This window comes from Camelus ferus, chromosome 5 (genome assembly GCF_009834535.1).
Source record: "Camelus ferus isolate YT-003-E chromosome 5, BCGSAC_Cfer_1.0, whole genome shotgun sequence".
Lineage (NCBI taxonomy): Eukaryota > Metazoa > Chordata > Mammalia > Artiodactyla > Camelidae > Camelus > Camelus ferus.
The window spans coordinates 61,360,956-61,378,174 of record NC_045700.1 but is presented as its reverse complement, the minus strand read 5'-3'; the positions used below and the strand labels follow the sequence as shown (position 1 = coordinate 61,378,174).

General features: G+C 33.6%; 1 protein-coding gene across 6 annotated transcripts in view; it reads left to right on the top strand.

Annotated features, from left to right (window-relative positions):
- Positions 1-17,219, top strand: part of SPAG16 (sperm associated antigen 16) — a 779,129-nt gene that overhangs the window by 131,452 nt on the left and 630,458 nt on the right. For all 6 annotated transcript variants that reach the window (XM_032479927.1, XM_032479929.1, XM_032479930.1 and 3 more), the window contains one exon: positions 10,614-10,741. In XM_032479927.1, coding sequence (XP_032335818.1) covers positions 10,614-10,741 — 128 coding nt within the window. The remainder of the gene's footprint in view (positions 1-10,613; positions 10,742-17,219) is intronic.

Sequence of the window (17,219 nt, the reverse complement as noted above, 5' to 3'; positions counted from 1 at the left end):
TGCCTCCCATTTAAAAATTTTTAATACTTTCTTATTTAAGTATAGTTGATTCACAATATTATACTAGTTTCAGGTGTATGACAGTGATTCAATATTTTTATATATTATATTTAAAGTTATTATAAAATATTGGCTATATTCCCTATACTGTGTAATATATCCTTATGGCTTATTTATTTTATATTATGGTTTGTGCCTCTTAATCTTCAACCCCCATTTTTCCCCATACCCTTTCCTCTCCCTGCTGGTAACCACTGGTTTATTCTCTATATGTGAGTCTGTTTCTGTTTTGCCAAATTCATTTGTTTGTTTTATTTTTTAGATTCCACATATAAGTAATAACAGGATGTTTGTCTTTCCCTGTCTGAATTATTTCCCTAAGCATAATAACCTCCAGGTCCATCCATGTTGTGCAAATGGCAAAATTTTTAATCTTTTTTATGGCTGAGTAATATTCTATTCTATGTTACATCATCTTTATCCAACCATCTCCTGCTAGAAAATTAAGTTGCGTCTATATCTTGGTTATTATAAATAGTGTTGCTTTGAACATAGGGGTGCATGTATATTTTCTACTAGTGTTTTTGTTTTGTTTAGATATATACCCAGGAGTAAAATTACTGGATCATATGGTAGTTCTAATTTTAGTTTTTTGAGGAACCTCCATACTGTTTTCCATAGTGGCTGTACCAATCTACATTTCCACCAACAATGTACAAATGTTCCCGTTTCTTCACATCCTTGCCATTATTTATTTGTAGACTTTATGAAAGGCATTCTAACAGGTGTGAGGTATAGCTCATTGTGGTTTTGATTTGCATTTATTTGGTTATTGGTGATGTTGAGCATCTTTACATGTGCCTGATGGCCATCTGTGTATCTTATTTAGAAAAATGACTTTCAGGTCTTTTGCCCATTTTTAATTGGGTAGTTTGGTTTTTTGATATTGAATTGTATGAGCTACTCATGTATTTTAGATATTAAGCCTTTATCAGTCATATCATTTGCAAGTATCTTCTCCCATTCTGTAGGTTGTCTTTTTGTTTTGTCAATGTTTCCTTTGCTATGAAAAGTTTTTTAATTTAAATAGGTCCCATTTGTTTATCTTTGCTTGTTTCTTTTGCCTTGGGAGACTGATCCAATAAAAACATTGCCATGAATTAGTCAGATTGTTCTGCCAGTGTTCTCTTTTAGGAGTTTTATGGTTTCAGGTCTTACATTTAGTTCCTTAATCCATTTTGAGTTAGTTTTTTATATGATGTGAGAATTTCATTCTTTTACATATAGTTGTTCAGTTTTCCCAGCACCACTTACTGAATAGAGTGTTTTTTTCTCTACTATATATTCTTGCCTCCTTTGTTGTAAATTAATTGATCATATATGGTGTAGATTTATTTATGGGCTTTCAATGCTGTTCCACTGATCTATGTATCTGTTTTTGTGCCAGTACCATACTATCTTGATTACTGTAATTTTGTGCTATAGCCTGAAGTAAGGGAGTACAATACCTTCAGCTTTGTTCTTTTTACTCAAGGTTACTTTGGCTATTCAGGGTTTTAAAATTTAGAATTATTTGTTTTAGTTCTGCGAAAAATATCATGAGTTTTTAAATTGGGATTGCATTAAACCTGTAGATTGGTTTGAGTAGTATGGACATTTTAATATTAATTCTTGCAGTCTGTGAACACAGGATATTTTTCAATTTCTTTGTATCTTCTTCAGTTTCCTTCATGAATGTATTACAAGTTTCAGAGTATAAATGTTTCACCTCCTTGGTTCAGTTTATCCTATGGTATTTTATTCTTTTAGATGTGATGTTAAATGAGGTATTTTTCTTGCTTTCTATTTCTGATAGTTCATTATTACTATATAGAAAAGCAATTGATTTCTGTATTTTAATCTTGTTTCCTGCAACTGTACTGAATTCATTTATTAATTCTAATAAATTTTTTGCTGGAGACTTTAAGGTTTTCTATATATAGTATCATGTCATCTGCAAATAGTGAGTTTTATTTATTCCCTTACAATTTGGATGGCTTTTATTTATTTTCTTTGTATTGTTGCTGTGGCTAGAACTTCCAACGCTATGTTAAACAGAAGCGGTGAGAGTAGGCGCCCTTGTCTTGTTTCTGATTTTAGACAAAAATCTTTCAGCTTTTCAATATTGAGTATAATCTGAGCTGTGAGTTTGTCTTAAGTGGCCTTCATTATGTTGAGATATGTTCCCTGTGTACAAACTTTGATGACAGTTTTTATCTTGAATGGATGTTGAATTTAGTCAGATGCTTTTTCTGCATCTGTTGAGATGATCATGTGATTTTTTTAATCCTTTTTTAGTACTATAGTTTATCACACTGGTTGATTTGCTGATGAACTATCTTTGCATCCCTGGAATAAACCCCACTTGATAATGGCATATGATCCTTTTTATACATCATTGAGTTTGGTTTCCTAATATTTTGTTGAGGATTTTTATATCTATATTCACAGAGATACTGGCCTGTAATTTTTTTTTTTAATAATGTCTTTGCCTGGTTTTGGTATCAGGGTAATGGTGGCTTTGTAGAATGAATTTCAGAGTGTTCCCTCCTCATCAATTTTTTGGAATCGTTTGAGGAAGACAGGTACTAGCCCCTTCTTTATATGTTTTGTAGAATTACCCATAAAGCTGTCTGGTCCTAGACTTTTGTTTCCTGGGAGATTTTTTTTTTAATTACAAATTCAATTTCACTACTTGTGATCGGTCTGTGATTGTCTGTTTCTTCCTGATTCAGTCTTAGAAGATTGTTTCTAGAAATGTATCCATTTCTTCTAAAACTGTCTGATTTGTTGACATGTAACTGTTCATAGTTTTCTCTTATGATTTTTTGTATTTTTTGTGGTATTAGTTTTTTTTCTCCTCTTTCATTCCTTATTTTGTTTATTTGCGTACTCTCTCTTTCTTTCTTTTTTTTTTTTTCCATGAGTCTGGCTATAAGGGCTTATCAATTTTATTTAAAATTTCCCTCTTAGAATTGTTTTTTGCTTCATCCTGCAGATTTTTGAAAGTTCTGTTTTTATTTTCATATTTCTGTGATATTTTCTGATACCCCCTTGATTTCTACATTGACTCATTTTTTTTAGTACCATGTTTTTTAGTCTCCACATGTTTGTTTTTCCCATTTTCTTTCCTATAATTATTTTCTCGTTTCATACCATTGTGGTCAGAAAAAATGCTGGTTGTAATTTCTATCTTCTTACCTTTGTTGAAACTTGTTTTCTGACCTAGCATGTGCTCTATCCTGGAGAACATTCCACATACATTTGAAAAGAATGTGTGTTCTGCTGTTTTTGGATAAAGTGTGCTGTAGATAATTTAAGTTCAACTGGTCTAATGTGTCATTTAAGAACACTATTTCATTATTTATTTTCTATCTGGATGACCTGTCCATTGATGTAAGTGGGGTGTTATTATACCCTGTTATTGTATTACTGCCCATTTCTCCCTTTATGTCTATAAATATTTGCTTTATATATTTAGGTGCTCCTCTGTTAAGTGCATATGTTAGTAAGTTTTATATCCTCTTCTATTATTGATCCCTCTATTATTTTATACTACCCTTCTTTGTATTTTGTTATAGACTTTATTTTAAAGTCTATTTTGTATGTTATGAGTATTGTTACCCCAGCTCTTTTGTAATTTCCATTTGCATGAAATACCTGTTTTTGTCCCCTCACTTTCAGTCTGTGTGTGATGTCTTTAGCTTGTGAGTCTCTTGTAAGCAGCATATAAATTGATCTTTTTAAAAATCACATCAGCCACCCTATGTTTTTGAGGGAGCATTTAGTCTGTTGATATTTAAAGTGAATATTGATAGGTATGTATATATATATCCCAGTTTTGTTACCTGTTTTCTGGTTGTTTTTGTAGTTCTTCTCTGTTCTTTTTGTTTTTAGTTTCTTCCTTTGATTTTCTTTATTGGTATGCTTGTGTTCCTTTTTCTCTAGTTTTTGAATATCTATTGTAGGCTTTTGATTTGTGGTTACCATGAAGTTCATATATGTTGACCTATAACTATATCTACTTGGTTTAAACCAGTAATCATTTAAGTTCAAACATACTCTAAAAGATCTACTTTTTAAAAAAACTCTGCTCTCCTATATTTTGTGTTTTTGATCCCCTGTTTTGCATCTTCATGTTTATCCCTTTACTGTTGTTTGTAGTTTAGTTGCTTTTACAATTTATTGCCTTTTAATCTTTGTATTTCCTTATTTCAGTTGTCAGTCCACAGCCTTTGCCATATATTTGTCTTTACTAGTGGGATTGTTTTTCCTATGAAGTGTTCTTTAGATTTTTCTTTTTCATCTAGAGAAGATTCTTTAACATTCCTGTTAGGGTCAGTTTAGTATTGATGCACTCTTCCAGTTTTTGCTTGTTTGAGAATTTTTTTTCTCTCCTTCAGTTCTGAATGATAATCTTGTTTGCTGGAGTATCATAGTTTGCAGGTTTTCCCTTTTCAGCACTTAAATATATCATGCCCTTCCCTTCTGGCCAGTGAAGTTTCTTCAGAAAAGTCAGCTGATAGCCTTTTGGATGTTGCCTTGTATGTGACTTTGTTTTTCTCTTGCAGCCTTTAGAATTCTCTCTTCATATTTAACTTTTGTCCTTTTGATTATGATATGCCTTGCTGTGGGTCTTTTTAGGATATCTTTTTGGGGACTCTCTGTGCTTCCTGCATCTCTATATCTGTTTCCTTTGTCAGGTTCAGGAAGTTTTCATCCATAATTTCATCAAATATATATTTGACTCTTTTTTATCTTCTGCTTCTGGGACCCCTATAATGAGAACGTTGATATGCTTGATATTGTCACAGACATCCCTTAAACTGCTTTCATTTTTTAAATTTGTTTTTCTTTTTTCTATTTTGATTAGGTAATTTTTATTATTCTATCTTCCAGATCACTTCTGTGTTCCTCTCTATCACCTACTGTAATTTATCACTTTTATTTCTTTCTGGTGCATTTTTCATTTCAGTTATTGTATTTTTTCAGTTCTGTTTGGTTCTTTTTAATAGAGTTCTAATCCTCTGAACTCTTTACCTGGTAAATTCTGTATCTCTGTTTCATTAATTGTTTTTTCAGGGTTTGTTGCTGCTGTTGTTGTTGTTGTTGTTGTTGCTGGGTCCCAGGGCTGGGGCACCCAATATGTGGTTCAAACTGCTCACTCCTGAGGAAAGGTCTCCAAGCCCATGTATCCCCACTCTTACTCTGTGACCCTTCCTAGGGGCTCAAGTCCCGATCTGATTGCTTCTGTACCATTCCTATTTGACTATGTGTGGATCTTTCTTACAGTATTGTTTATATAAGAATCTTTCTGCCAGTCTCCAGCTTGTTTTCTGTGAGAATTGTTTCACATGGTGATGTATTTTTGATGTGTTCATGGGGGTTGGTGAGCTCCGCATCCTCCTATTCAGCCATCTCTTCCTGGTGACCACTTTTAAGATTCTTTCTCTGTCTCTCTCTGAAAACGTTTCACACATACATTAGCACTTACCCATATAGATCCTTTTTTATTTTATAAAAATGGAATAATTTTGTTTATATACTATTTTGTAAATTTCTTTTTAAAAATTAATAGTTATGTCATAAAGATAATTTCATATAAATTAGAATTATATTCAGAATATTTAACAACCATTACAGCATGAGCACTGATTAGTCAGAATGGATGCTGGATATAGGGGAGGAGAAAGTTCCTGGAGGCCGGGTGTGCCAGGCATTACCTTAATTAGGGAACCATAGTGAATAAGTCAGGAGCAAAGGATGTACCCAAAGAAGGTGCTGTGGTGGTGGGGGTGAGAGAAACATGGAGTATGTGCCCAGGGTATAAGCTGTTTTCTAAGTAGTATGAATATCTTTCAGTATTTTAACAACCGAGAAGGCCATACTGGTGCACTAGGGTTATATCAGCGCTGCATTACCTCATTCTATTTAAGGTAGTATATGAGAATAGTACATGTTTTTTAAATAAATTAAGGTATTGATGCACAATTAGATTGTTTTTAATATCTAATATTGTAAAGAATGCTGGGTATTAGAAAACAAAAGCAGGAACCACAAAAACAAACTAAAGTACCTTAAAAAAAAGAATACTTTCATATATAATTTGATGAAACTTTGTGAGAACATCTATAAGGCAAATTCCTAGCTGTGGAATTGCCAAGTCAATTTTTATTCTCTAGCTATTTAAAATTTGCTCTTTGGAAAAGTCAAATCAGTTTATACTCACCCCAAATGAAAATATTTTTTCCAATCTTGGCCAATAGTTTGCATTTTTATATTATCAAAACTTATATCTTTATTCAATTTTATAGTTGAATGATTAAAGAAATAATTTGGTCTTGTTTAGTCATCATTTTGTAACAGATGAAAAATTGTTAGATTTGGGGTCATTTAGACCAGACTTTCTGCTTGTATTTGAACTAATTACTATAAGTTGGTTTTCTCAAGTGTAAAATGGAGAAATTATGAATGTCAAAGCAATTTTGCCTAGTTTGTTATTCCAGATTAATTTTAGATTGATTTTCCAAGGTTTCTGAAAATTCCCACCAAAGTTTTTATTTGAATTGAATTAAATATTTAAGTGAAACTTCTTAAGAAGTTCATCAGTAGATGTTCTGAGTCCATGGAGTATCCATATTAAATCAGACCTTGCTTTAAGTCTCCGAATAGAGTGTAATATCTTTCTTCAGGTTTAGTACATTTCTTATTAGTGTTTCATTAGGTACTTTATATCATATTGTTGCTAGATTTAATAGAATATTTTTCTTTTATATATTGTGTTCACTCATTGTATGTATGAAGGTTACTAATTTTTATAATTTATAATTTGTAGTACATTTGTAGTAATATGACCTCTTAATAGTTCCTTTTTCCCATGTGGCTTCATACACATTGTCTTTCTATCTCTATTATCTATCAATGTAATCACAATATATGTAATTAATGATAATTTTATCTGTTTCATTCCATTAGTTTTATTGCTTATTCCTTCACCATAGTATCTTTTGCATGTTTCTACTCTAGCTTTTCTTTTTCATTTATGTTGTTCCTTAATAAGACTGTGAGTGCTTGTAATGGAAAGGAACGTATTTTACTTATATTTGTGGTATGGTAACTAACCTAATGCTTGATACAGAGTAAACACTTAAATATTGAGTGAGTAATTTTGAGCTTCAGTTCATGCGTAATTCCCATGCATGTTAGCTCAATGGAAAGCAATGAACAAGATGGAGAATCAGACACAAGTCAAATGGCATAGATACAGAGCCTGGGTACCCAAGAGACTCATGTGGAAGGAGGCCAAATAGATAATTGGCTTCCCAATCAGGATAGATACAGAGGATGCCTAACTGATATGTCACTGAAATGGAGAGAAAGTTACCCATCTGGTCTTGCATCCTGTGAATATAAGCAACAAGTTTGTATTTAATCCCAACTGGCAGGCCAGTGAAGCAAGAACTCCTTTGATTATTGATCCTGGGACAAGTAGAGATAACCAGCAGTTAACTAGTTATGGAACTGGGATTCTGACAGCTGGGATCATACTGAAGTCTGCTTTAATCAATATCTGAGGAGAATTTAAACCTGCAATTTGGTTAAGATAGAATATTTTATAATAAGTAGAGTATGAAATAACTCATAATGAATTTACTCACTTTTTACTCATCAGATGAAATTAACATGTGCCACTAATTGCAGCAATAATAAAAATAAACACAGAAATATATCTAATGTTTGTTAAGGATTAACTAATGTGGTCAGTGCTTTACAGAAATTCTCTCATTTAATCCTCACAGCAGCCTATGAATCTGGTATGATTTTGGTTATATTTTACAGATGGAAAATACAGCTTAGAAAGTTTTTAAAGTAGCTTGGCTAAATCTATATACTAGTATGTGGTGGAGCTGAACTGCAAGGAAAAGTCAAGATTTTCAGTCCCGACTTATTTCACAGTGATTTCTTTAAAATAAATTCCAATGTCAGACCCTCACTTTCAGGGATTATTAATTGGTCTGGAGCGGGACCTGGTGGTATTGGTATTTTTTAAAAAGCTGCCTGGTGATTTCAATGTGTACTCACCGGAGTTGAGAACCACTGAACTATCAAAGCATGTTACTGAGGGTTTAGCTTTTGCCCTCCAGTGTACTTTGTCAATACAAAGAAATGATAATGGTTATGTAGCTTGAAACAATAGTTTTGAGATTTATTTTGCTTCCTGTATCCTTTACACCTCCTCCTTATTTATATATCCCACATTTACCTCACTTATCCTGCCTGCCAGTTTACTGGCTATCGTCTTGTGGAATGTTTCAGTGTACAGGCTGGGTTATAAGGGTCTTAGCTTTTGCCTCTGTAAGTGCATCTGTGTTTAGATAGGATTGCTGTTACTAGGCCTTTAATTTTCTTTTAAATAATTGTCCAGTTATTATTATATTTTCCCAAATTCTTCTCAGCTGTACCAAAAATTCTATAGTTGATTAGGTTTTATGCAATCTAGTTGATTAGGTTTATTAAAGGCCTCATTGTATTAGATGATCAGTTTAACAGTGCTTATACAAATTGCTGTAGATAGTAAGTTTATGGTTCTAGATATATCCATGTAGTCAAAAAATTATATTAAGAGCAGATTCTGCTCCACCTTGCTTTATTTTTCAAATAGTAATTTACCCTCCCTCCATTTTCAATCCAAACAGTATTATTAAAATGAAGTGTCATCACAACAATAGGAAAATGGACAAAAGGTATAAAATACACAGTTAAGAAAAAATGAAGTACAAAAAGAAATACAAAAATAGTTTAATCTAAGCAATTAATTGAAGAAACAGGAAATACAGCCTTATATATGAATTAGCAACAGTATTTTTCAGACTTTTTACCTTATAATTTATGTATTTATTATTTTTATTGTTCATAATGTCCTCATGCTAGAATGCAGGATACGCAAGGGAGGCAATGTTGTCTGTTCTGGTCAGTGATATATTGAAAGAGCTGGAAGTAATGCCTGTCCTGAAATAAACACTCAATAATAGGTAATAGTCAAAGAAATAATTAAATGTGTGTATGTGTGTGTGTGCATCATCACAAAGATGTGGTAAATTGTACACGGTACTGTCTAACTGGAAGCGATACGAATTCATACAATTCTGAAGAGTAGTCTGTGAAAAGGTATCATGTCTTTTGTTAAATATTTTATTTGGATTATCATTTATTTACACTTCTAGAACTACTTAATGATGTCATCAGTAAAGTGCAGATTTGTAGACAGAAAACTCTATTCACAGCATTGATAATCTTAAGGGAAACAGAAATAGCTGATGTTAAGTAAAATATGGCATCTTCATTCTTTCAAAACAGACTAAATAATGTAAAAATGCAGTGATATAATGTTAAGTGAAAAATGGAGGGTTGATAATAGAACATGGTTCCAATTTTTTAAAAATTGAGGGAGAGAGACAGACAAATTGTTAAACCAAGTGATAATAGTTTATATCTAGGTGGTAAGAGTAATTGTTTTCTTTGTAGTGTTATAAAATACATAAAATTTCTATATGAATGTATAATACTTTGTTAATCTGAAAAATATTTCATTCACAAAAATTGGCTTTATGATTTTCTACCTGAGTATATATTAAAGAATCTATTGTAATGTAACCTCCACAAGGGCAAGTCTTCTTATCTGCTCTGTTCATTGGTGCATTCCCCATGCCTAGAATAATGTTTAGTGTAAAATAGCACTTATAAATATTTTTTAAATAAATGAATGAGTGTACAAATGAATGGTATGTCTTCCTCTGTTAAAGGCAATTTTAAAATGTTAAGGGTAAGTGGATCGATGACTCCCTTTTCTTTGTCAAGTAGAACAATTAATCCATCCATCATTAATTACGTCCTATCCATAGAGTGTTTTCTTTCCACTGGGGAGAGACCACTTTCTCATGGACTGAAAATGATCTTTGATCTCTAGTTAGAGTTTGCCATGTGGGGAGGGAAGTGACCAATGCATGACAGATGTGGATTCTAATGTATGTGAGATTTAAAGTGATTATGACAGAAATCTTTTACCTTCAGTAAGTGCCTTTAAAATAGCCCTGTGTCCTCAGATTTAAAGAATAAAACCATAATTAACAATTAGCAAATGATGTAATTTTGTTATTATAATTAACATGTTTTTAGTTCACTGTTTATAGAGGACAAAAGAAGTATAAAAATAATCCCAGATTTTGCTGATGTTACTGTTGAGGATGGAAACTTATTGAAAAATGATAATAGACCAATAATATAAGACAACACTGTTTTATGCTTCATTGTAATTCAGTAAGGGAATGTATATGAATAATTTTTACCATGTAGCATGCAGCTTAGACCTATGCAAGTAGATGTATACCTTATTTAAAATTTTACCTTTTTGCATATTTTCTCAAAGCTAAAATTAGGAATGAAGGGCTTAAGGTAAATTCTGATGGATTATAAAAGTAATGTTTATTTTATAATTTAATATTAAATAAGACTGTATCAGTGTGTACAGTGAGTTGTCTATTTTACACAGAGCTCTTGCTTTATTTTTTCTCTAGGATTCAGAATTTCCCACAGATATGCAACCAAATCCAAATCTGTCTTTGTGTAAAGAAAATATTTGTCCAGCAAAATTTGACTACAAGCTGAATAACATATTGAGACTTCACAAACTTCCCGTGAGCTGGTAGGATTTTTGATATTTTATTAATGCTTTTGAGATTTTATTGTCATGCCTAAATTATGATGCTCTTATAGCCATTCATGGTCGAAGTGGTTTGCCCTCAGCCTTTTTCCAAACTGCTACTCATAATACTGGAAGCATCTGCTTATAGCTGCTGCAAGAATCTTAAAACTAATTGGTTTAGGCGCTTGGTGGCAGTACAGACTAAGTGCGCTACTGGGCATATTTAATGTAGAGGTCGCAGTTCTGGCTTAAAATTAAGCACATACCATTTTTAGACAGTTTTGTAGGATTTATTTTAAAAATAAGATCTCAGTAACCATGCATTTCATTTGTTTATTTTACTTACAATTTTACCAGTGTATTTTTTTCTCATTAACAAATTGTTATGTTTTGTTGTGAGGACCATAGTTTTGTGAACCATAACCACATCAGTTTAAAGAAAAAACTTATTATTTGGTATTTATTAAAATGCATTATTTTATGAATTGCCTATTTACATTCATAGGAAATTTATTTTAAATCTTGTAAAATTTATACTACTATTATTCATAGTTTTTAAGAAAAGTATTTCTGTGGGGAATCTGTAACTATACATTCTATCATACAGTTCTATGGTTCATTAAATTTTAGTTAGGTGATTAGCTTTTATTAGTCAGATAATTGTGGATATATCATTTTGATCATTGTTTAGGTAAGTAATATTATTTTCTTGCAATTGTTAATATAACCCCAATATATATATATATTGGTCTTCAAGAAATCTGATATCTGTACAAAAGGTAAGGCAAACATTATGTAACTGCTTCTGTTATACGTAATGAGGACAAATATCTCAGAATAGGATGTTAATCAACTCTAATAACTTAACATACATTTATCTGTGGTGGGTTTTGTTTTTTCATTTGCAAAGTTTCCCTTGCTGTTGATGACTGTGTGTGTAATTTACCTTCTAAACCCTGTTTGATTATTTTTGTGTAGCAAGAATATTGTCTATGGCACCTTACCTAAGAGCACAGCAGATGAGATCTTATCCGCCATGACCAAACCAGTAGGTTAATGAATTGAAAAGTTCTGTTATAAAAGGAAACATAATAATGATACATTCATACCTTAAGTATTCTATTTCAGCTTAAAATAGTTCATTTGCATTCACATGCCAGTCTTTGATGTAAGGCCATGGCTTTTTCTTTGACTAAGTGACTGTTGATTGGAATTCTACATCGTATTTCTGGTATAAGCTATACCAATAATGTATCACTAACAGTTACAATTTTATGATTTCCTTAATCTGAAACAAGAATGTCAGACACTCAGATGATGATCTCCTCACCTTTCTGTAGCATTAATTTAATTTGCATTGACAGCAGTTCTCCATATCACACTCATATTTCATCACCTTGATTAATTTTTAATTGCATTTTAATAGGAAACACAACTGGTTTATGAGGTTTAGTAACAGACTCCTTTGACTCTTTGTAATCATGAACTTGCTGGTGGGAGTAGCCTTGCTGGTCTACTGGTGTGTGGCCTGGGAGCTCTGAGCAGTCAAGGTGCTGCGAGTGTTTTACAGAGAGAGTGGGAAATATTGATCAATGCAATGATTAAGTGGAGGATAAGAGGAAAGCATTTATTAAATGAAAATGTGGGGAAGAGAAAGAGGGAAACATTTAACTCTTAGTCAAAGACAAAATCTGGACTTCTGCTTAATTTATTTGCAACCTTTGGAAAAACACCTGCCCTGGTAACTGCTACTGCAACCCAGGGAATAATTTCTCTGTCGTAATTTTTGCTACTTAGCCCATTAAAAGATAAAATTCTAGCATTATGAGTTAGGCAGTAAAAAAATGAATCAGTAGTAGGAAAAATAATCACTATTCTTTTAGTGATACCCCAAAGGAGGATTAAGCTGTGACTTTAGGACAACTCATTTACCTGGGCCTTTTGTTTCATTTTACTTTATTTTTTGCTTGTCTTCTTCATTTCCAGTTTACCTCAGTTTTTGCTTCCTTATACCCCCATTTCTTCTTGGTCACATGTTTGTTTCTCCCATTTATTTTATTCTACTGCTTTCTCTGTACTCTTATTCTATACCAACAGTCCTTAACTGGCCATAATATAAAATTCAATTGTAAATTTCTAGTGTTTCTCAGATAATTTCATATTCTCTGTTCTTAATTTTGAAACCGAATCACCCACTTATCCCACCCCACATGAACACACAGGACTTTATAGGCCTTTAATAATATGTTTATTGACTCATGTTTCTTTAAAGAATTAAAAAAGGATTTTTTTATTTTATTAGTAACTATGAATTTATTTAGTTTTTCAATTATTGTCAGTGGGATAAAGTTCCTTTTCTATGGTGTATAGGTTCCTTAACTTTATCAAAATAACAATGATAGTAATGATAATGATAATGAAAGAATATCAGTAATAACAATAAACTGTTTACTAAGCATCTGTAAATGCCAGGATTCAGCTACTTCCCCCCCCCCCCATTTTTCTCCCCTCTCAATCTCTCTCTTTCCCTCCCCCTTCCTCCCTTCTCCCTTTCTTTCTCATACACACACACACACACACTCCCCCCTCTCTCATATACACACACACAAATGAGGCTCAGAGACCTTGAGAACCAGAGAGAAAGAATTTGTATCAGGTCTGGTTAACTTAAAAGTAAACCATAAAACAGTGGCTAAGCCGCACATTATTTTAAAGACAATAACGGATGAAGTCATTTTTATTTTTACACTTAAGCATATGAGTTCTCCAGTAACATACAATTATATGACCTTTGAGTTTGGCTAAGATCTATTTTTCCCCTAACAAGCATGGCCTGGGATAATTGTTTTAAACTTGAATATTAAAATAATTAATTAGATTGTGTTTAATTGCAGAATTTGTTCATTATATGTTCTTTCCCTGGAAAAAACAGATTTGTTAAAAGGTACTTTTACTATGTTTTTGTAACGGGGTCATAATAAAATAAATGCATATTAAATTCCAGATAATTTTAAAATTCTTAATGTCTCACTAATTTGCATTTTTATGGAGTGCAATTTCATAGGCTGAAGAACCAGAAGGATTTTAAATCAGATAAGTTAAGAGAATTTTTAAGTTCTGATTTAGATAGATATCTTCCTCCTACTTTTGCAGGCTGGTCCCCATCAGCCTAGAAAATATCCTCAGTAACTCCCATTAGTTAAAAAGAAGATTTTTTTTCTTGACCAGACAACTCTCTACCAAATCTATCCTGTTTCCCCAGAACCTGCTGTGCTCATTTTCACTGAAAAAAAGAAAAAAGGTTGGCAGAAGTACTGACTGAACCAACAGCCTCCACTTGGTCTTCCCATTCTCCCCACTGGTGGTGGAGTTCCCTTCCTTTCCTCTGCTCTAGAACTAGTCTTGTCAGTCATTTGCTGCTTCCATGCCCACCACCAGTGGTCACTTATGTCTTCTCATTTTCTTCACCTCTCAGCTGCAGTCAGTACAGTGCACCACCTTGCTTTTCCTCTCCTGACTCCCATTATTTGTATGGTTCTGGTCTTCCTGCTGACTCCCAGGCTGTCTGCTCAACGTCTCCTTGGCAGGCTGCTTCTCTTCTGCCATATTTCTGGTTGACAGATGGTCCCCGGTTCAGCCTCATAGTTTCATCTCTTCACTATCTACACTTTCTTAAGTGGCCTCTTCCTTTTTCATTTTTCAAATCCTCTCCGGAGATTGATAATCCCCTTGGGGATATCACTACCACTGCCGTCTCCTTTGAGCTTGAATATCTATCAGGCTCCTCCAAATTATCATGTTCAGGAAGAACTCCTGTTTTCCCTCAGAAACCTGGCTCTTCTAATATTCCCCATTTTTGAAAAAGCAAAATGTGAACTTATGTGAATTTACTAAGCTAAAAGCCTAGGAGTCATTTTGATTACTCATTCTCTCACCTCACAATTCCCATCATTAAATCTCAGAGTAAGTCTGATAGGCTTTTCCCCCAGAATGTACTTACAGTTTTCCACTTCTCTCTATATTACTATGGCCATCTCTCATACTGTTGCAAAAGCCTACTAATTCACCTCATGTTACCCCACAATAATTCACTCACTTCACAATAGCCAAACAGATCTTTTAAAAATGTAAATCAGATGATGATTCCCTGCTTTAAGTAGGATAATGTCTTCCCCTTGTTTTCAAATAAGATCCAAGCTTCTTACTGCAACCTACCGGGCTGTGCAGGTTGAGACTGTTGCCTGCCTCCTGCTGTACTGACCACAGGCTCTCCCACCATCCCTTGCCCAGTACCACCAGCTACCCTGTCTTCTTACTGTTCTGCAAACCTGCCACACTTATTCCTGCCCCTAGATCTTTACACTAGCTCCTTCCTCTACTTGTGCTGTTATTTCTCCAATTTGTGCATGTTTGGCTCACTCTTATCTCTAAAATCTCAGCTCAAATGTCACCTCCTTGGAGAGGCAGTTCCTGAAATAGGTAACTAATTTTTCACTCCTCACTCCTCGAGTTACTTGAAATCCTATCATTCTACTTTATTTCCATCATGGTTTTCAGTAGATATGCAGCATAAATTTTAAAGTATTTTATAAAAATAAAAAAGAACATGAAATCTTAGTGTTTTCCTAGTTTATGGGTGGCGGAGACAGGCTAGATGCCCAGTTTCCTCCTCCCTGGGCCCTTTGGAAGATTTTCTCTCCCAGGTTTCTGAAGTGAGTTAAACCGTGTGACTAATTCTGACCAAAGCGAGCGTATACCATGTCTAGGCTGAACCCCTAAGACTTCTGCCTACATTCTCTCTGCTCTTTCCATCTTCATCCTCATAGCTGGAATCAGAGGACTTTGAAAGTGATGAGCCACATGCTTAGAAGGAGCTTGGATCCCTGGGTCATATGTTGCTTGGAGAGTTCCCCAACCTTCATTAAGTTTTGCCTGAGGTACTACTTTAGTTTCCCTGACTAATAATGCACTATATTTCTGTGAAAATAGATTAGTTAGGCCATATAAGATGAACAAAATTCTTTTTTAAAAAGACTGAAGGTACTTTCACATTGGCTCCTTTATTCTACAAAAATTTATTAAGCATTTATCAGGCACTATTCTGGACAATTAACTAAATACAAAGAAATCTGTTCCCAGGGAGCTTATATTTGTTGCAGGAAAGAAGTAATAAACGAATAATGAACCCATATATGCTACAGTATGCTTGATGCCCGTAAGTGCTGTAGGGAAACCTAAAGCAGACAGAAAGAATTAGAGTACAGAGTGGCTTGAGGTTTAAACACAAGTGTCCAGGACTGTTCTGAAGGTGACATGTAATGAAAACCTGAAGGGTGAGGAGGTGAGACAAGCAAGGAATAAGGAAGAAAATTAGAGTTGGGGGAACAGCAAATGCAAAATCCCTTGAGGTGGGAGCACATCAGAATGTTCCAACAAAGAGGCCCGCATAAACAGAGTCAGTGAGCTTGCAGAAGAGGAGGAGGTACTTGCGGGCCAAAGGGAGTGTGACTTAGGGCCTTACAGATCGTAGTAAAGAGGACTGTGAATTTCATTCTGAGAAGGCTGGAAAGCTATTGGAACATTTTGAGAAGAATTATGCAGTTTGGCTTTATGTAACAATAAGATACTCTTACTACTGTGAGGAAATTAGTCTGGCATGAGGGTTAAGGGTAGAAGCTGGCAGACTAGTTAGGAACTATTTCAGTCATTCAAGAGAGTTAGGCAGATTTTCTGCCCTAGGATGTTAGTGTTATGGAGCCTAAGTGGTAAGATTCTTTTTTTTAATTTGAACTATAGTCAGTTACAATGTGCCAGTTTCTGGTATATAACATAATTTTTATTTTTTGATGACAGAGTAAACAAGATTTTTGGAGAGGCTAGTTGTAGGGTGAGAGAGGATTTAAGGAAAACTCCAAAGTTTTTGGTCAGAGCAAATGGAGGTTGGGCGTGTTAAAGTTCGCAATGCCTATTCAACTTTTAGGTGTACTTAGATGTGAGTGTGATCCCTTAGGCTGTGCTATGAACACAATTCACAACTATGTGTGCTGTGTGGCAAGTGATTAGGTTCATGTCAGTACGATTCCATGCCCTTCCATAGAAGCAGCACCAGAAATAAAGAAAAAGTGACCAAGTAGCTTCTGATGCTAAAAAATGGGCATTATAGAAATGTATTTTTTTAACATGAGTCAATATAAAGTTTAATTTGTCTTCTTGTTTTAGCTATAAATTATATATGTTTATAAGAAACTACTACTATATTTTAAAGTGTGAGTTTCCAAGTTAAATAATGAATCATTTTTATAAGTACAAATTTGGTATTTTAAATGTATATTTACAATAAGCTTAAGTTATACTGTAATTTTTATGTTTTTCTCCCCAAACAAATGAGCAAAATGTATATTCAAACTTTGAATTATCAAAGAAAAAGAACTTATGGTTTCTTGAAGCTTCAAGAAAATTCTCCTTAGAAGAGTAATAA